Below are 21640 nucleotides of genomic sequence, written 5' to 3'. Positions count from 1 at the left end.
CACCCTATAAATAGGTGTACATGGTGTAGTGTTGGTATGAGTTTGTAAGAGATGAGTTGGTAAGAGATGGAAAAGGTATGTGTGAGAACTAGGGTTTACAAGAGAGAAAGTAAAGAGATTAGGGTTTACATTGGTACTTATACAGTCAACAGAAGTCTCGGTCAAGAGTCAATAAGTCTTGGTGAAGTCTCGGTCAAGAGTCAATAAGTCTTGGTGAAGTCTCGGTCAAGAGTCAATAAGTCTTGGTCTTCTGCTCAAGTCAACAGTCAACTCCAACCTCATTGCTTCTGCTAAAGGCACTCCCAACAGAATTATCTGTGAAAGAAAAGTTAGTTAGGATTAGTAACTAACTTTCTTGATATCATATTTTCTGTTATTGTTTGTTATTTCTTTTCTATAAATAAGAGATTGTAAAACGATGAAACAAAAAGATTGGAAATAAAATTCTGAGTTCAAGTAAAGCTTACAGTTTGGAAAGAATTCATCTAATAAAGTTTGGTTCAAGTTTATCTCTTTTATTTTAGCTCATTACCTCTATCTCTTCCCCTTCTCTTAATTCCATTAAGTTGCATGCAAATATCAATACACATTGAAGCAAATAGACCGACAATTTACAACAAAAAGTTATTAGTAATGAAAATATATGATATAAAAAAAGTATCCAAATAACGATTATAGGTGTGATATAACTTCTCTTAAATTAATTCTCTAGTTTCTTACTTTTATATAACGTTATGGTACATTAACATATTCAACAATAAAAAAAATTATTTTTCGTGTTAGAATTACATTTACTTTTTAATACGCCCCACTCCTTTGTATATATCAAATTTATCTTAAATTTAGCCTTCCTTATATTATTAAATTTAACACATGATTATATAATCTAATCGATGAAATGACCATAATATTTAAATGAAACATCAAAAATTAAATACGTAGACTACAAGTTAGTAACTTAATTAGAGGAATGATGCTCTTCTTTCGGCAACTTAATTAGATAACTTAATTAGACTATCTATAATGTTGTTCATGTTGTTCCACAATCTGCATATATATATATATTTTACAATAAATATCATTCATTATGGAGTATGTTAGGAAATTATAGATAGAAAATGATATAGTTAGAGAGATACAGAAAAGATAGCCTAGAGAGAGAAACAAGATTAAAAGAGACTAGAGAGAGGAAGTTGTTTAAACAATAATAAAGAATTAGTGTAGTGAGGGAAAGAAGATTTGACTGTTGAGTGTTTAATTTATTATTATAAGGATGATGGGACCCCTATTAAATGAGAGGAGAGGAAATCACCGTGAATTGATAGCTTCCCGAGAAAGCTATAAGCGGAAGCTCCATTTTGCCGCTTCCGCGTTTTTAGAGAATAAGCGATTTTATAACTTTTTGAAAAGTGCTTTTTCTTTTACCAAATGTTACCTAGACTATAAGTACTTATAAAATAACTATAAGCTAGCTTTTTGTAGATTTTAAGCTTACCTAAACGGCCACTTATACTGCATTGACTGCGGCAGACAACACATTGAACTGTGTGAGTTTCTATGAAATTGCTAAGTAAATCGCTAGAGGTGTTGTGTCATTTAAAAGAAAGGTTGTTTATAAGGTCTGTAGAGAATTAATTGTACCAGTCTCGACATCTTGGTAGGTTTTGATGACGCAATTGTCGATGTAGTCAACATACTTTTAGTTTCAACTCGTGAGCATGAATTTGATCAAGACCTTAGTGTCGTCGGTGCTTTTCATGCAACTAAAAATGAAATTCTTAAATCGAATTCAGCAGGCACCAACGACCCCTCGCGACAATCTGTAATTAGCAATGCACCGTGGTTGTTAACATTGGGAGTCAATGTTGTTTAATCGTGAATTATAACTTAAATCATTTTTCATTTAATAAATCACAAATAATACGATTTACCTAAAAATGAAATTCTTACATCAAATTCAGCAAGTAACGACCCCTTGCGGCAATATGTGACTAGCACTGCACTATGGTTGTTAACATTAGGAGCCAATATTGTTCAATCATAAATCGCAACATTCATTGTTTTTCGATTTAATAGATCGTATCGTAGATTTAAATCGCAAATTGTACGCTTTATCTTAAAAATTGAAATTCTCACATCAAATTCAACAGGTAACAACGACCCCTTGCGTCAATCTGTGAGTAGCAATGCGTCGTGGTTGTTAATTGTGAGAGCCAATGTTATTAAATCGAAAATCTAAAAATGAATCGTTTTTTTAAAAATAGTATCCTAGATTTAAATCGCAAAACGTACGATTTTATCTTCAGAATCGAATTCTCACATGCGAATTCAGCAGGTAACAACAAGCGCCTACGACAATTAGTGTTTAACTTATTCATTGACCTTGTCTTTGTTGTATAGGGTAGTGTTGCTAATGACTTTCAATTGAATGGAACTAGATTTTCTATTTTCTGTGGGAAAAATATCTCAACTAGGTGTTCCTTTGAACAAGCTTGATAAATTTTGGTACTTTAGCTTTTACAATTACTGGAGTATAAAGATAAGAAATTCAAATTTTATTTAGTCGTCTTGTTTCAAACTTCAGGTTTTGTTACAACTTTTGTCTCGATAAAAATTTAGTAATATAGTTGGGGCAGTGATCGTGTCGGATCTAAGCTTCATGAGAAGTGCACTTATAACAAGACCAGTGGATTGAGGAACAAGTAATGTGTTTAACAGTTTAATTTGACTGATAATGTTTTGAAAAAGTTAGTAGGTATGGTTTTAATTCTCCCATCGAGTAGATTGTGGTGAAAAATACATTTGGAATGGTGGTGGTTAGGAGTTGTGGTGGTGAAAGTGATGAGAAGATGCAGATTAAGGGGTAAAGTTCAATCAAATGAATGTTTGGGGTTAACAATAAATATACCCCCTCAGTCAATCTTGATTAACTTTGTCGTCGTTTCCGGGAGATTTTTCTTTATGCCTCAAAGTCGTGCTCATTCCATATCTTCGTTTATAGTGACAACATCATCATTACAAAAAATGATGATTAGTTGTTGCTAATTTAAAAGATATCCTCTTCCTCCAATTCTCTTGAAAAGATCTAAGATGCCTCCAGTATTTCTTGAGCATTAGAATTTCTCACTTCCCTCTGAGAATTTTCTTTGTTTGCCCAAATATATTTTAGAGTTACTAAATGATTCAACAATGATTGTTGTCGGTATTTATCCTTTTCCTAATGGAATAAAATTACAAATTGGTCTATCAATTGGGATGGTTTTCTGCCTATCGGGTCCGATGTTTATCGTTCTTTGATTGTTTGATTTCTCACCATCACATTTCTAGACATTACGTCCGTCGTTAATGCTCTCTGCCAATTTAAACTAGGGACTATGTAAGCAATCACATCAAAATGAGTTAAATTAGGGACTATGTAAGCATCACATGTGCTTTAGGGATTGTTTTGGAAACAAATAAAGTTAAATTAGGGACTACGTAAGCATCACATGTGCTTTAGGGATTGTTTTGGAAACAAATAAAGTTAAATTAGTGACTATGTAAGCAATCACATCAGAATTAGGGGGTATTTTGCAATCGGACAAACCTAATGACTAAAGTTGAAATTCGGCTATGTAAGGGAAAAATCAAAACCGAGCTTCAGATGCTCTCTTGCTCGATTTTTTTTAGGGTTTTGGAAGAAAAAATGAGAGAGAAAATTTTGGGTGGAAGGCTCAATGACCTGGAAAAGAAGGTGTGTCACCTCTATGTAAAGTTAGAACAGATGGCGATGACGCTAAACAATTTTCGTTAGTATACAGTTATTAGGTGATGTTAGTATCAATTATAGGATTCTTTTAGGAGGCGAAATAATATCATTCATTAAGAAACTCTAAGTATGGGTGGAAGACAAGATGACTAACCAACCCCTGTAAACAACATTACAAAACACACAAGGATCATAACAAATGGCTTAAAGTCTACATATGGCAAAGGGGTGAACCCATTTGTAGACCAACCTTGGCAGTGGCCGAGGCTGGAATTTCTGATGTTAATGCACAGGTACAGACAAGTGACACAGATAAAGGAGTAGCGAAGTCTGAGGTTCTAATCCCCTTGAACACATAGCCACCTTAATTTTGCTCTTTTACTTTTATTAAGAATTAGTCATCTTTTTCCCTTATGGTATGACTAAGTCGTAAAAAAGACCCTCATATTTTGACCAACTTCTAAAATAATCCATTCAATAACTTCTTTGTTTTTTTTTTCTTTTCTTTTAATGGTGTTTGTGTCTTATTTTAATACAAATTTTATTTTATTTTTTAATATTATGAAAGATAAAAAGTTATTAATAGGGACAATGAAAGATTCTTTTAACAAAAAAAAAAAGGGACAATGAAAGATTTGGTATTCTTTTGTCCTCTCTCTTTTCTTCTTTTCATGTATGTCGTTGCTATCTCTTCTACTCATCTCCCCCCTTTAGAAGACGAGGCTCGTTTGCAGATAGGGACTAATTCTTCGTTCTGGAGTCTCATTCTCCCTTTTTCTCTCCCTCTTCAGACTACTTACGCTATTATAGGTAAAAAAAAAAAATTATCAAAATTTGTACATATATGCATAATAAGTTGTGAAATTGTGTTTAGTTTACAATAACTTTAAGGAAAATCCTGGTTCCGCCCCTGCATATGACATCTCAATCTCTAATTAATTGACTAAAAAGAGTGTTTTTAAACCAGTTCCGGGAAGAAGCCCAATAGCAAATGACACATTTAACTAAAACAATGACGTTTTCCAAAGGTTCTTCTTTCTCATAATTTGTCTTCAAAATTATGTTATTCTTTTCGAGCCATATCGACCAGATTATGGTGGGTGGGGGGGGGGGGGGGGGGGGAATACATAGATAAGTAAAGGACCTTCGATTTGAAATCTTACGATGCTTCCATTCTAAAAAAAGATGAGAGATTGAAATGATATTGTTAAGAAGATTGGAGTTCAAATAGATAGCGTCCCAAACCTTAGCAGCAAAGGGACACTTCAGGAAAAGATGAGTTGAAGTTTCATAATTCATCTTGCAAAGGGAGCATATGTTGGGAGCAGTGAATCCTCTTCTCTTATAAGCTTATCCATTATAGGAACAACCTCATGAATGATAGTCCAAAGGAGGAACGAGACTTTCGAAGGAATCACCTTGTGCCAAATCCATTGGGGATCCTTATTTGAGAGAATGTCGACTGTTTTTCGAGTTCTTGATAGAAAGAGTTAACAGAAAATCCTCGACAATCAGGGAGTCAAAATCGAGAATCTAAGCTTGAATTGAGTGTGTTGGTAGCTTCAAATGAAGAGTCGATAGATGTCCAATTTCTGAATTCTTGATAGGACGAGAGAAGTGGAAGTTCCATACATCATCACTGAAACACTCCCCTATATTTTCTTCAATGGTTGCATATTTTTTTTCTAGTTGCTCTCCATAGAGCGGGAAATCTAGATTTGAAGGGACCTTTACTGGTCCAATTATCAAACCAAAAACTAATCTTGTCTCCTTTGTTAATCTTTAACTTGTTTTTTTTTCGGAATTTCGAGAATTATAGAAGTTATGGCTTTCCACGGACTGATATTTTCTGTTCGTGAGGGAACCAAGAAGAAGCAATGCCCTTATACTTACCATCAATGACTTTTCTCCGTAAGCTTAGGGGGCTCATTCGTCATTACCATATCTCCAAATCCATTTGCCAATAAGAGTTTTGTTCATCAATTCCATGGTCTTTATACCCAAACCTCATGACTTCTTGCTCAATTTGATATTTGACCAGGCCACCCAATAATATTTCCTCTCGTTAGAAGTTCTTCTTCCCCACAGGAAGTTACGAATGATGCACTCAACTTTCTTTCTAATTGAGACATGCATTATAAATAAGGAATCCAAGTATAAGGGGGTCGCCGATAGAGTACTTTTGATTAACATTATTCTACCTCCTTTAGTAAGGTATCTACATTTCCATACTATTAATTTCTTTTGATTCTTCTTAATAACATGGTCCGGAAGGATTTGCATTTAAGAGACTTACCAAAAGGAAGACCTAAGTAGGTGAAAGATAGTTCCTCTTGAGTACATTTGAGTATGTCTTGGATATCGTTAAGCAAAGCTTGTTCCTTGTTGATGCGAATAGCAATAGATTTATCTCTAACGATTCTCAATCCAATGAGAGCTTCAAACTGTAATAAGATTGCATTAAGAGCATTGATATGATCATTGTTAGCTTGCAGGAAGTTAAAAGTATCGTCTGCGAATTGCAAGTGAGTTATCTTTGTATCCTGCTCGTTGACCTTGACACCATGGATTTTATTAGAGGCAAGAGCTTCATACATTAGTTTCGAAATATTTGCCCCACCAAAATCAAAATGAAGGGGGGACAAGGGTCTCTCTATCTTAGCCCCTTGTGGCTTTTGAAGAATCAAGTCGCATCTCCATTGAGAAACACAGGAAAGTGAGCTTAACTAAGCCCTTCTTTGACCCAAGGAATGAAACTTCGAAAAATTTCGGTCGACATGAGCAAAAATTTTCGGTTTTTCAACCTTCCGAAGCAAAACACACTTGCATGAATTTGGAAATCTGACACGAAATCTCGAAATTAATCGAAATCTTGTTAAACCTCGAAATCCTAGTGGGAATCTGACTATTTCCTTTAAGAAAAAGTAGAAATTATTGAGAGGGAACAATAAAGTGATAAGATTTTGAAATTATTTTGTCTAGGGTTTAATAATTGAGTTGAATCCATAAAAACCTAACAGATTAGAACTTCTAAAATCAACTCATACCTTGTTGCTTCTTCTTCTTCTCTGTTTTTGATTTGTTGAGTTCTTCAATCATTTCTTGAACGAATTATGGAAAGACGAAAATGCAACAGCAATACTATTCTGGTTAGATGGGGTTCACAGTGTGAGAAGTCCCATTGTTGTTTATACACACAGCTAGTTATGTACTTTTCATATACAAAATTAATAATGCAAGGTTTCTATTAGTCCTAATAATCCATTTGCCCTCTAATCTTTCTTTTTTAACTATGCAGCTTCTCAAATCTTTCTTCATCATCTTGACTCTCTTCTCTGATCATAAGACAAATTGAAACCAGTTGTGTTTGTTTTGTGTCTGAATCTGAATTGGCTGAATCTGAATGAAGGAAAGTAGAAGTCTTCGGCAAATTAAGGATTGGATTAATTCTCAGTGATTGTTATATGCGGTTGTTTTTTGGGGTATCACATGTTTTTATCCTTTCCTGGCATTTTATAACCGAATAAGCGCACCAGAGGAAACAATCTTACAATATTTTAATGGAGCTAGAACTTGAATTCAGCAGCTAATTATAATTGAAGTTGGCTATTTAGCCGTCAAAACTAAGTCATACTGATGGAGATTAAAATTATACAACTTCAATCCCATAACAGTTTTAACTTTGAGTTCTTTTTTAAGTGTGTTTGTTTTGTTCATACCTTCTACTTTGATTATCAGGGAGAAGTCCATGCTCAGAAAAGATGTAGCAGCTCGCAGGCAAAAGAAACTTGTTAGACGAACACGTCAAAAGTTCTTGGGGGAAGCAGCCTGGAGGAGGCAGCCTTACGGGAGGAGGCAAAAGAAACTTGTTAGACGAACACGTCAATAGGTATACTTCAGTGTCCATCTAGCTTTTTCAAAATAAAGACTGACACTAAATTAGTGAACTTCTAGTAATTCCTTTTTACTGATGTCAACTATTATTTGCTCTTTTAATCCCTTAATAAAGACATTTTGGTGTATAGTACACTTAGAGACAGGTTTCGGCGAAGAGCTAATGGAAAATCAGGACATGAAGGAAGTGCTCGTTCCAGCAGTACAGGGCGTGAGCACACTATAGGTGCAGGTTCTACCACTGGCACACCTACCATCATTCTAGGTGGTCCATGGCAATTTCAAGGTCAACTTCCAACTATTCTACAATCACGGGATCGGATAGAAGAGCGTGTGGGAAGTTATGAAGATAGCTTCGAGGGAAGTAGAGATTCCGGTGATACGGGTAGTGTTTGTGATCCGGATTCTGCATCATCCTTTGATGGACAAGGTGGGGGTTTTGGATCTGCTCAGAGGCCCGGCAGGTCTAGGGGTAGTAACAAGTCAAGGCAGCTGGTAGTAAGGAGAGGACATAGACGTCGTGAAAGGAAATTAGAGAGAAAGCATTAGTGATCTATTTAGTTTTGAACAATCCCTATTTATGGGTAGCTTGACTTGTACACATTTTTTTGGAATCGGCAAATATGATCATTTTCTGGAGGAGAGACGTATAAAAGACCAAATCGACTGCCGACTGATATTGGCTGAAGATCAAGTTGTCAGAAATTCATGTCGTTTCCAGCATATCATTGTATCTCTTGGTTTTAACTGATATTGGGATTACAATTTCGATGTTAGGTTAACAATATTTGACCGAAAAGTCGTGTACATGTGAAATTTATATATCAGAGCATTCAAATTCCAAATGTTGTGGATCTCGTCCTCTGCCTCGACAATTGTCTTAGTCCTTATTTTTCTTTACAAAGGCAAGTAGCATCGGTTTCTCAAACTCGAGACAGGGTGGGAATCAACTCGTTACCCACTCCAACTATTAAATCATACTAATAAAATTCAAAACTCCTTCACAATCTTAGTGATTACCTTTTCCTTTCACCACTCTAAAATCCCTTTCCAAATTCTTCTTACTCTCTTCCATGCATGGAATTCAAGTATTTTGTACTATCATAAACCTTAATTCTTTTAAGATGTATATTTTCGAGTGGACATTATACGACGAATTGAATAATCATAATACCTTTCTACAGACTACATTAAAAGTATTCCCACTATTACAAAATGTAAACACCATTTCTCTACTTCACCAAAAGAGAAGTTGGTAAACAACAACAACAACAAATATTCCGAAAAGTTTCAGGCTCCAACACTCCCTAGCCAAATGAACAATGGAAACTGAGCTAAAGCCATGAAAAGCAAGAGATAATGATGTTTGCTTGAGTCATAACTTCTAACCTCTGCAAACAAAACCCTTTTCATGGTTTTCACCAAGAACACTCCCATACACAAACATGTCCACGGCATCACGAAATAGTACGAATAACTCCACATGAGTCTTCCGAGAACTGCCACACACATCCCTGTAAATGCATATCCAGCATATGCAACTATGTCCAGTAATGGTGCCTCCCCACTTCCCAATGAATATAATGAAATCTTAAATTAATAGAACATGTAAGAACTTGATGCTTCTGGACTACCTGCACCAAACAAAGATGATAAATGGTTAAAGTACAATTTAAGTCAGTTCCATTAAAAATAGTGATATTGTTTTTTCAACCCTGGAAGAAATTGATTGAAGTCCAATGTTTGTTAACAGTCTGTTTTCATTCTTAAATTTCAAACAAATTTTTGAGGACTTGGAAATATAAAAATAATATAGTTTTGATAAAGACCACTGTTACCTGGTACCCGGATCGCTCTGATACGTGGCAGTGGTACCGGTACACGGCTGGCCAGCTTATGAGTATCGTAGGCTAGGGGACTGCATTCACAGAAAAATTTATCATTCCATTGGAGTTAATAAAATAATTGAATCCCTATTCGCTCCATGTGCTTGGTACTAGCATTATTCTTATTCTTATCTTGGTTGTATCTGATTACGTTGTTGAAGTCTCCGACTAACAACCAAAGGAATCTCATTCAAGTTTCTAATGGTTTCCAACTCCAACCATAATCTCTTCTTCACTTTTCTACCAGTTATGTTGGAAATCATTTCCCCTAGATAGATGACTGTGGTTGATGACAGGTGGTTTTAGAGTGATGGGGGCATGAAGATGGGCTTGTGTTGTACATTCAGCATAGTCATCTGGTCTCGATATTATTCACAAGATCAGACAGTGTGAGGGATTTCGCAGGACATGGTACTCATATTGCTTCAACTGCAGCAGACAACACAATGTAGGGTGTGACTTTCTATGAAAATATTAAACTTTTATGTATAGCAATTACCGTGTCTTATGCGTCCTACGCGCCATTTGCAAGAATTGCTGTTTATAAATAGCAATTACCGCCGGGTCTACATACTTTCAGTCTCGCGACAATCTTTGACTAGTAATGCACCTTGTGTGTTAACTGTGGGAGCAACGGCCACAAATCGTAAGATAATGAACAAGGTAGTTCTTGATCAAATTCCAGTTTAATAATTGGCCCTAATGAGACTGAAAGGAAGTCATTTGAGGTATACTTTCTCGACTGTTGTAGTTTTACATTGTCTTTCAATTGTGAATGGAATGTTAGTGTTTTACTTATTCATCGACCTTGTTTCTGTTGTTATGGTTAGTGTTGTTAATGGCTTTCAATTATTGAATGGAATTAGATTCCTTATTTTGTATGGTAAAAATGTCTCGACTAAGTGTTTCTTTGAACAAGCTCGGTAAATTTTGGTACTTTAACTTTTACAATTACTAGAGTATAAAGATAAGAAATTCGGGTTTTATTTATTCGTCTTGTTTCAAATTTTAGGTTTTGTTACAACTTTTGTCTCGATAAAAATTTAGTGAAGGACAAGATTGTGATATGGGAATCAAATGACGAAGGGGCAGAAGCTTTAAGATCCAATGATTAGGAATTATCATGATTGCTGACAGTATATATTCCTATGTTTATTTTATTTACGCCTGGCCGTTAACTCATTTGAATACTTTACTGTCCACGATCACGAAATTTCTTACTGCATTGGAATATTCACTGAGGTGGAGTGGGAGATTGAGAGACAACGAAAGTTGGAGGTTGAACGTGCAAAAACCAGAGAGTTCAATATAATCCTGGTATGGGCAAAGTGAGGTAGACCCAGGTAAGGAGAATCCTCAATTGATCTTATGCCCCATTTATTATCGGTCTTTATTCTTTCACACCTTCTGTTTAATGTTTGATTCTTCATTGAAGTGTACTAGTTGACTGTCCTTAGTTTTATAATCTCACGCTTTATGTTTCCGTAAGTCAACTTCGGGTTTTGAAATAAAATCATATTTTGGGGCATTGGGCAATTTGGATAACAAATTTTCCCTTTTTTGTACTTTTCTAGTGTCAAGACTGGAGATAGTAAATAGATCTAAAGAACCACTTGTTTGTAGAGAGAGCTTCAACAAAAACTAGAGCAAGCTGAATCTGGGCTTCGACCATCACGGAGAGAGTTTTCTTCGGCAACTCCCAATAGGTATATATACTTCAGTGTCCATCTAGCTTTTTCCAAAATAAAGATGACACTAAGTTAGTGCACTTCTAGTCATTCCTTTTTACTGGTGTCATTATTATTTTCTCTTTGAATCCCTTAATAACGACATTTTGGTGTACACTAAACCTAGAGACAGGTTTCGGGAGACAGATAATGGACTGCAGGACATGAGGGAAATGCTCGTACAGGGCGTGAACCAACAATAGGTGCAGGTTCTACCGCTGCCCCACCTACGATCGTTCTAGGTGGTTCAAGACAGTTGGTAGAAGGGAGAGAACGAGATGGACGTTGTGAAGGAAAATGGGAAATCATTTTCTGGAGAGACATAAAAGAAGACCAAATCAACCGCTGACTAATATCTGTGAAGATCAAGTTGTCGGAAATGCATGTCGTTTTCGGTATATCATTGTATCTCTTGGTTTTAACTGAGATTGGGATTACAATTTTGAAGTTGAGCTAACTATATTTCACAGAAAAGTCATGTACATGGAAATTTATATATCAGAGTGTTGTGGTTGTGGATCTCATCCTTTGCCTTGGGATTTGTCGTAGTCCTTATTTTTCTATAGGGCAACTCTAATGCTCAGGATAGGAGTATATATAGGACTACCAATTTTAGGAGTCCCTCAATTTTTCAACTCCAGTGTCGGGCTCTCAATAAAGATTTCTAAATTCAAATATGCGTCTGTGGGATGTACATGTGTGGGATTTTTTAATTCAATTTTCGACTATAAATTAGGGAGATTTTGACATACAACCCCACTTTTATATCGTTATTAGCACTACGCCCCCGTTTTTTGAAAACTTTTAATTTTTACCCCCACCACATGGACGGAAATTGTTAACTCCGAGTTAGGTTGACTGTGTGCGAGATATACGCGTGAAACATTACATTTTTGCCCCTTTCATAGTTGTTAAATTGTTTTTCCCATTTTGTCCTCCAACGGTCATTTTTCAACTTCTTAGCTATCTTCCCACTTAAATAATCATCACAAGACCACCTTCCCCTCTTAGTGAAAAATCCTCCAGTGACCATCATAATTCGCAATAATATTTCTTACATGAGTAAAACCTACTCTGTAAACAATAATAAAACAAAGAGGATCAAACTTTACAAATAAAAAAGTAACAAAATTTTAAGATCAACCAATAACCATGTGGTTTGAGTAAAAATATAAATAACATCTCATATTACTAAAACTACTAAATCTGATTTTGGAAATGTAACTAAACATTCATCATTCATCTATCCAAAAAGAGAATATCACTAATTTATATAGGCCATTATCCAAACATTATTTTAATTTTTCAAGAACTAAGGAAGCATCAAATCTTTACAACTACTAATTACAAATACAATGTGATATCTCAAGAACTATTTGATAAGTCAGTGGGTTCACTAATTTATCCAATGTGATGTTTCAATAATGATACCTCAATGTGGTATAATAAGGACATAAGAAATTAATAACTATAGCTCATATCTACTCAACAAACATTGAAAACCAAAACAAATTAAAACTAAGTAGGGGCTTGGTTGGTGGATTAAGAGGAAAAACATCACAAACAAGGGCGCATTTAAGGGGGTGCGGTCGCACCGGACTCCCTCAAACTACAACATTTTTTCTTTGTTCGATCCCCTAAATTTCGAACCAAGTCTAACAACTAGACAATGTAAAATGATTCCAAAGAAGATGTATAGTTTAGTGGGTAAACAAGTTACCAAGTAAGCACGAGATCACAAGTTCAAAATTTTCTCTTGTCTTTCTTTTTTATTTATTTTCTCAATTCTTTGTTATCTCGAAATATTAGGTAACACCAACATCTATTAATAATACATAATCAATTAGATTTAGGTTAGTTTTGTTTTGTTCCAATAGTTTTAGGTTAGTTTGTATAGTTCAAGACTAATTGTGAAATATTATTGGAAAAACTTAATGCTTCCACATCATCTCAAGATCTCAATTGAGTTTTGCATTACAGATTTTTTCTCAAAAAAAACTCTAAAGTACTAAGTGGTACTTAAGATTTTAAGATTGAGTCTTGCATTGGAGATGCTCTGAGAATTCTCTGACAATCTTGGGGCTTGGACAATCTTGGGGCTGGGAGCCCAGGAGAGTGGAACTCCCATGTTGGGTCGAGAGCTAATTTGGGAGCCCCAGTCTCTTAACATTGAAGTTGCCCTTAGAAAGGTAAGTAGTATCGGTGTCTCAAAGTCGCCACAGAGAGGGTGGAAATCAACTCGCTACCCACTCCCACTATTAAATCATACTGATAAAATTCAAAACTCCTTCAGAATCTTAGTGATGTATATTTTCGAGTGGAAAGTGTACGACTAATTGAATAATCAGAATACCTTTCTACATATTACCTTAAAAGTATTCGCACTATTACATAATGTAAACACCATTTCTGTACTTCACCAAGAAGAAGTTTATAAACAACAACAAATATGCTGAAAAGTTTCAGGCTCCAACACTCCCTAGCCAGATGAACAATGGAAACTGAGCTAAAGCCATGAAAAGCAAGAGATAATGATGTTTGCTTGAATCATAACTTCTAACCTCTGCAAACAAAACCCTTTTCATGGTTTTCACCAAGAACACTCCCATACACAAACATGTCCACGGCATCACGAAATAGTACGAATAACTCCACATGAGTCTTCCAAGAACTGCCACACACATCCCTGTAAATGCATATCCAGCATATGCAACTATGTCTAATAATGGTGCCTCCCCACTTCCCAATGAATATAATGAAATCTTAAGTAATAGAACCTGTAAGAACCAGCCTACCATTCCTTTTGTGAATTGTAGACTTAATGCTTCTGGACTAAACCTGCACCAAACATGCAAACAACGATGATAAATGGTTAGAGGACAATCTGCGTCTTTCCATTAAAAACAGTCATACTTTTTTTCAACTCTGGAAGATATTGATTGAAGTCCAATGTTTGTTAACAGTCTGTTTTCATTCTTAAATTTCTACCAACTTTTGAGGACTTGGAAATACAGAAATAATATAGTTCTGATAAAGACCACTGTTACCTGATACCCGGATAGCTATGGTATGTGGCAGTGGTACCAGTACGCGGCTGGCTATCTTGTGAGTATCGTAGGCTAGGGGTATACTTCTTCGGTACGCTAATTTGGAGTCCAGTACATTTTGAACTATTTAACTATACAATAAATACTCTCAATGATGCATAGTGTATAGATAAAGATAAACCTACTCTCAGCAATTTTATTCCTATTAAACTCAAAATATGACCTAGTTAAACAAAAATCTAATAGTTAATAACTCAATTGGTTTAGCTTATAGACTTTTACAGTAAAATTAAGTTAGCTAAGGCTGGAGATTCCGGATGGGGTACCGGATCACAAATCGACCCAAAAAGGGTACGAGGAATATTATCTGCGGTTTTTTGTGGATTTGTGATCCGGACGGGGAACCAGATCACAAAATCTAATAGTTAATAACTCAATTGGATAGATATCGAGTAACTCTGATAAAGACGGCCAATACAACAAGAACCACAAGCACTCTTTAACCTCTTTTTTACCCTTTACGTACTGTATAAGGAGGTCTAACAATGGGTAGTATGTCAGCAAAAACATAGAAAGATAAATGACATAATATCTACCTTAGCTTACTTAAAATTAACGATATCTGTTTTTTAAGAACAAAATGATAGACTGCTGATCTCTGGTCATACTTACTTTCCAGAGAGACCCAATAAGAAGCCAGCAAGAACAACATAGGTACCAAAAGCCATCAGTGGGATGTATAAGTCTGGAGCATTTATATCGTAAACTGGAGGTTTATATGATAGCCTGCCCCCGACTGGCTCAGTTATTCTTGTCCAATGACCCTGATAAAACAAAATCAATAGAAAATGGGTTTCGGAGCTCGCAGGAAAGAAACAAAGGAAGGAACTAGAAGAATTGGAAAAAATGTTTCAACTTTCACATACCCTGTGTAAGAACGGAAATAGTACAACTTTCAATTTGTTCCTTACATACTGGTCGTTCACTTGGAAATAGTACTGTGGATCTGAGAAGTATCTGCTTATCTGCTCATGACCAAAAATGTGAATGAGATCCATCTCATATATCAAGTCAAAATATAATAAGTTTGTCTTTTTTTTAAATCATATAAAAAGTTACATTTCGTATTTAGTTATAATATAGTTATTATATTTTCTATCATTCAAATTTGAAGTACTTACATTGCTTTGAACATACTCGGAACTCGAGCCGAAGATCTTTTCTCCATATGCACCCAATCCAGCTCTAAATAACTTTGAGCCAGCTTCATATGATGCTGCATTTCCAAATGGAGTAGGCTGAGGGTTTAATGGTGGTCTTGGCATCCCAGGCTGACCTCCCAAATTGTCATACATTGCTGAGATAAGACAGATCAGATAATATTATAAAGATGAACCCCAAAAGAGGAGTCCTAGCTATATATGAAGTATAGAAACTGATCTCACAATACTAAGCAATTGCAAACTCAGTTTGGGAATGTGACTTAATACCACATTATGTTAGTTATTGAACGAAAAGTTTTCCCAAAGAAACCATACCCTTGAGAGTTTTTCGCAAGACATAAAGATAAATATATAAGAAGTGATTTAGTGAAAATCTTTAGGTAAGTAAACAAAACAATGAACACAAACATTAATCTTCTACAACAGATTTACCGAGGTATAAAAATTCAAAAAAGAAGGAAAACCTTGTCAGTATTTACCAAATTTCGAAGTGAACTTGCTGCACTGTCTCGTAAATTTGTGAACACAACCTAGGTAAAGCTCTTCAAGGTGATCTTGAAGAGTAAAACGGGATGATCAAACCTGTTTTGTTAAAATCGTGTGATTTACAATTTGACAATCTTGGATCAAACCAAGGTTTTAAAATACATTTTTACGCCTCAAGGTGGTTTGTTCTCACAAGGCGAGGCGGTGCCTCAAGGCGCGCCTCGATGCGTAAAATACGAAAACTCTGCTACAGACAATGACATCAATTATGTAAAAACTGTTTTTCTACTTTGGTACCATAGTATGAAGTCTTAAGTGTTGTTAAACAACTCAAATATAATAGAGAAAAGTTTACTACCATAGCCTAAAATAGGTCCATTTTTTTCATGACCTGAAGCACGTACGCTCGAGGGCGTTTGGAGACTACCTCGTCCGTTTTTTCAAACATTGGATCAAACAACTAGGTGGGGGATTTGGAGCATCCTAAATAGTCTCTAGGGAATACAAAATTGGGTGGGAAAATCTTGGATCCCCCCCCCCCCACCACCTCTGCCGGTGACCCTTTTAAAAATATCAGATTTCCTCTCCTCCCACCACCGCCACATTTCTTTCTCTCTCACGGTGACCCTCGCCGACGTGAAAGAAGAAGAGGTGGTGGGGTCTTGGGGGCATCGAAAAATTTTCTACCCATGCCCCAGATATTCTTTAAAATAACCCCGAAATCGGAGCCAACAACTACTGTTATCTCTGTGAAAAGGCTATCATGTTTAGGGTGACAAACCACAAACCGAGATCCCTCAAGGGAAGGGCTAACTGTTCAAACATAAGTAGTATTTCCGCACAAGTAGGTGGATTATGTAGAAAAGGCTATTTTCCATTGTTTAAATGCAAGTTTCATCTGATGAAATGTGAGCCCATTAACTTAACCTTTGACAAAAACTTTGGCTTTTATACACCTCTGTTTAATACACTTCTCTATTTCTCCCATCAAATTAATTCCACACAACTCATGGAGACAAACATACTCCCATGAAACAATCTTCTTACTATCAAACACAACCTAACAATAGGTGTCCATGGGTATCTCGTTACAGTTCTAAAATATGACTAGGTGGAAGTGTTGACTTTGGTTCTAGGCTTATAAATGATCTAGTATCTGAATGTAAGTTCCTCTTCGTGATTGCTAAACAAGTGTGGACTTAAACGCGAGTGATTCATTTGAGGAAGAACTAAGTCCTCTTCGTCGAACCCTTCTGAAGAAAACAATCAGACAGGATGGTTAAGTTTCAGCGTCTCCGCCATTTTAAAAGTTCAATTTTTTTTCAAGACATCCTTGTGAGAATGATTTAGTTTCAACAGAACTTATGATGCAAATAACTGATCAGGCTTTACAGATGAATTAAACCCTAAAAACCATCAATTCAAACAGATTTGTGTTGAAGAGAATTAACTTAAAAGATTGGATCTTTAAACCTCAAACTAAATCAAATTCAGATCATACTGTAGTTTCCCCTAAACCAAATCATTTTACATCAACACACAACATAAAAGATTAGAGTAAGGAATACGAAACCGTAGACACAAAATCTATACATGAACATGATGTGTAAGAAATGAAAAATTACCAAGAGAAAAACTAGTTTGATCTAAATAAATTTTCATGGTAATACAAAGAAAAAAACATTAGATATCATCAAGAAAGACTAATAAACCATGGATCTGAAAATATCATATAATAGATTACAAAAGGTTAGAGAGAGAGAGAGACCTCAGACGCTTCGGCTAGATCAAAATGATTTCTGGTCAGTTGGTGAGAGAGAGAAAGAGAGAGAGAGAGAGAGAGAGAGAGAGGAGGAACTACTAGCCAACAAGGATTTGCAGAGACCACTTCACATACAAGGGAGTTGAGAGCAATTTCAAGGGCTATAGGCGCCCCTCTTTTCCTTACTCGGGCGCGTTTTTTCTCTTCACGGCCCACGGACTAGGCAAGCTGAGGGCACTTGAACTGCCTGGTCCATTGGCCTCGGACAGAGGCAAGTCTGGGGTCACTCGAACTGAGAGGCAAGTCCCAGGGCACTCAAACTGAGAGGCAATTCCGAGGTTACTCAGGATGCATGGCCCGTTGGTCTCGGCCTGCTCAGTGCGAGACCCACGAGAAATGCCAAGAGTAAAGGTGGGCCAAAGTAAATACACCTTTAAAGGCACATTTTCCAAAGAAGTTTCAAAGCGCCCCCATTAGTATTATTTAGGCTTCCCCCTCCTCTTTGGCTATGGTAAATTGGCTTCGACCTCCCCTGTTATCGCCCCCCAAATCGGTGGACTCCCAATTTTCGGTTTATAAATCGATCCATGTTCACACGTTTCAACTTTAGTGCTTTAGAGTTGAAACTAGTGGACTTGAGCTATCTTGTTGCCACTGTCTTGCCTTCATTTTACGGGTGTAAATAGTCGACATGACCAAAAGCCAAAACATCTCGATCATCTTACATAAAGGCTTATCTCTCATTTTCAAAATCTGACTGTTGAAGCTCTCAGAAAAATTATTAGTTATGTACTCACACTTGACAGCCGGATCAAAATGAGACCTTGCCCGTGTACTAGCGTCCTCCCTCATCAACCATGCCTTTGCAGCTGGATTTGTGCTTTCCATTACACTCATCCATTTATCACTTTTATATGACTTAACTGCATTTCAGGCTAATTCTTCATGATGAAGTCCAGGATGGACTTGCTTGAAGTTCTTATACATTTGCCTAAAGCAATATTTATGTCTCCCATTACCAAATACAGTTTCAACAACATCTACCAAACCTTTCTGTCTTATCTGATATTATGGTCAGTGGGTTGGCATGTCTCTACAAGTATGGACCAACAGACTCTAGAAAACGTAACCAAGTCTGTTTGCACTCATTCCTACATATGTATATTGCAATAGGAAACAGTCCATTGGACGCGTTGAGAGATAATATAGAAAGGCAAACACCCACATACTTGCCCTTAAGAAAACACCCATCCAGACCTATAACAGGTCGACATCCATTCTAAAAACCATCGATGGAAGACTTAAAACATACACACATACCTTTAAAATTTGCCTGTAGGATCATCACGAGAAACAGTAGCCACACTACTTGGGTTTGAAAGAAGTATTTGTCTTGCCATCTCAGGTGCTAACCGATAACCTTCTTCGAAATTGCCATTGATCATTTCCATCATTATATTCTTCGCATTCTAAGCAACCTTATAACTTACATTGACGCCATGCTTCTGTGGAACCCAAGCTTGAATTGCTTCAACCTTCATTTCTTGGTTTCGACTGTATTCAGGAATGAAGGCATGAGCTATCCACTGTGAGCTAACCATTGGGTTTTTGTCCTCTGCATTTGCAGTACAAGTGTGCAGAAAATCGTCTTCTCTCAGTCTGTATGTGTGTTTGTCGTTTGATAGTCCCACATACACATTCCAATCGCATGTCGCGACTTTACACTTCAACTTCAACCTTCTCTTCTCATTCCTAACTTGTTTGAATGAAAACCTATTTGAAATTGATGCAGGCGCATAACGCGTGGGCCCACGTTCACGCGTGCCCACGACCTAGTCGACTACATTAGTGGTCCTAGTTAGTATAGGATTAGGAAGTTACCTTAATTTGGTATTTCTTTTATTAAGGAGTTTCTATGTTTTAGTTTCTTTAATATTTAGGAATCCTAGTTTGAGTCTATCTAGGAAAGTCTATTATCCTATAAAAGGAGGTCTAATCTATTTTGTTATTCACATTGAAGAGAAAAACCATTGAAGTTAATCAAGTTTTAGTTTATTTATCGTTTTCTTTACAGTTCTTCGTTTATTTTATTGTTCTTATTTTAATTCCCGCTGCGACTCCATCAAGTGGTATTCAGAGCCATCAAAATTCTGGAAATTTTCTTTTTTTCACAAAAAAAATAATAAAAATATCGATGGATACATCTCCTCTTGAATGTTGGAAAAATTTTCCACGTTTATGTTGGGATCCAATTAGAGATACAATTCAATTTTATATGGATCGGAAGGATGAAAGAAAAATTCATCAAGTTTCTAAAATTCCACTCTTCGAAGGTCAATTCCATATAAATTTCTGGATTCAACGCATGGAAGATTGGTTCAAAAATCAAGAAGTTCATGACAAAGATAAGGTTTTTTTGGTTGAACAACATATGTCCGAAAGAATCTACGAAGATTTCAATGCAATGCAATGGAGACTCATTGACCAAGGTAAACAATTCATAGATAATTGGGTTATATTGAAAAGCATCCTCAGATATGATATCTTCCTCTCGATGAATATTTTTCATATACGGAAACAAAGATTGAATCTGGAAGACAGTTCTCCGAAGTTACCTTCAGATAATATTGAAGGAGAGGTTCTTGATAAAAAAAATCATAGTTTTTCAATAATGGAGGAAGAAAATTTTGATGAGACGGATAAGGAAGAAGAGATCCAATTGGATAACACAATCTCCGACAATTTATTTGATCCGTATATAATTCCGGGAGAAGATTTAGTTGTTTCGAATCATAAAATTTTTCTGAATCAATTTTGTCCCACATCGTCGCTGATGAGTTCGCTAGAACTCATTTATTTATCATCAATGTACATTCGTTAGTCTTTAATTTTGATGAAACTAATCAATTTAATTAGTTTTTCAGGAATAACACAAAAATGTCAAGAAGCCAATAGAAATGGGAAGTTGATGTATACTTTGGTACCAAAAATAGTTCATTCCGTGCAACTAAAGTTAGTTTTGAGGTTGTTGTGCAACAAAGACATTTGATGGGGGGTGTTACGCAGGAGTGATCATTTTGCATGGACTAAATGGAGAAGTATCCACCATTCCACATATTGATGTTGTACTATTAATTTGGCAATTCAAGTTGGGCACTGCACACGTGATGGCCACTTTATTATAAGGTTAGGAAATGATGTGTGGGACCCGTCCTTTTAACCAAATCAAAAAGGTGAATTTCAATGTGGGTTTTGGTTGTTTTAAGAATGGGTCCCACAAGGGCTTTGTATACTTATCACTTTAGAGTTGATAAACTCAAATCCACCGGGTAATGCAATTCAAAGTAGTCAACAGGGGGCTTTTGAGGTTTACAGAGACTACGATTGAGATAGAGGGAAAGATTTTACCGGTTTGAAGGGAGCTATGTGGGTATTAATACCAATCGATTTATGGTCAAAAGGGGAGGAAATTTTGGGCAGTAAACAGAGAAGAAGTGGGAGAATTTTTTAGGAAGTTTTGAGAGAGCAATTAATATTGAAGAGAACTAGGAGGCAGAGAAGAAAAGAAGGCATTTAGGTACGATAAGATTTGATGAGAAGATAAGAAGTGCAACTCTCTTGGGTGATTTCTCTCTTAATCCCTTCTTTTATTTCTTTTATTGTATTTAACTTCCTCATGATGATCATTGTATACATGGGTTTTTAATCCTCCATCTAGAGAGGATGATGAAACCCATGAGATTGCTTTTAGAGATACACTAATAAAATTAATCCGATACTCTATTGTTCTTCATGTATTGATTCCCACTTGGTATTTATTATTTAAATTAATTTTTCATTACTCATGCTTTTAGATTTGATATATCA

General features: G+C 36.1%; 1 protein-coding gene across 1 annotated transcript; it reads right to left on the bottom strand.

Moving 5' to 3' along the window:
• Positions 1-13591: 13591 nt before the first annotated feature.
• LOC147536555 (uncharacterized) lies at positions 13592-18066 on the bottom strand. Its single transcript, XM_086639534.1, has 5 exons — positions 17780-18066; positions 15484-15659; positions 15229-15327; positions 14975-15126; positions 13592-14093 (listed from the first exon to the last, which is right to left on the bottom strand). The coding sequence occupies exons 2-5, from the start codon at positions 15655-15657 to the stop codon at positions 13718-13720; spliced, it is 801 nt and encodes a 266-aa protein (XP_086495660.1). The 5' UTR covers positions 15658-15659; positions 17780-18066; the 3' UTR covers positions 13592-13717.
• Positions 18067-21640: the final 3574 nt, after the last annotated feature.

The sequence above is a fragment of the Eschscholzia californica genome, unplaced genomic scaffold (assembly GCF_041429995.1).
Source record: "Eschscholzia californica isolate CP2 unplaced genomic scaffold, dmEscCali1.0.p SCAF_5, whole genome shotgun sequence".
Classification (NCBI taxonomy): Eukaryota; Viridiplantae; Streptophyta; class Magnoliopsida; order Ranunculales; family Papaveraceae; genus Eschscholzia; species Eschscholzia californica.
The sequence above is the reverse complement of the archived record's forward strand: the minus strand, read 5'-3'. Positions and strand labels throughout refer to the sequence as shown.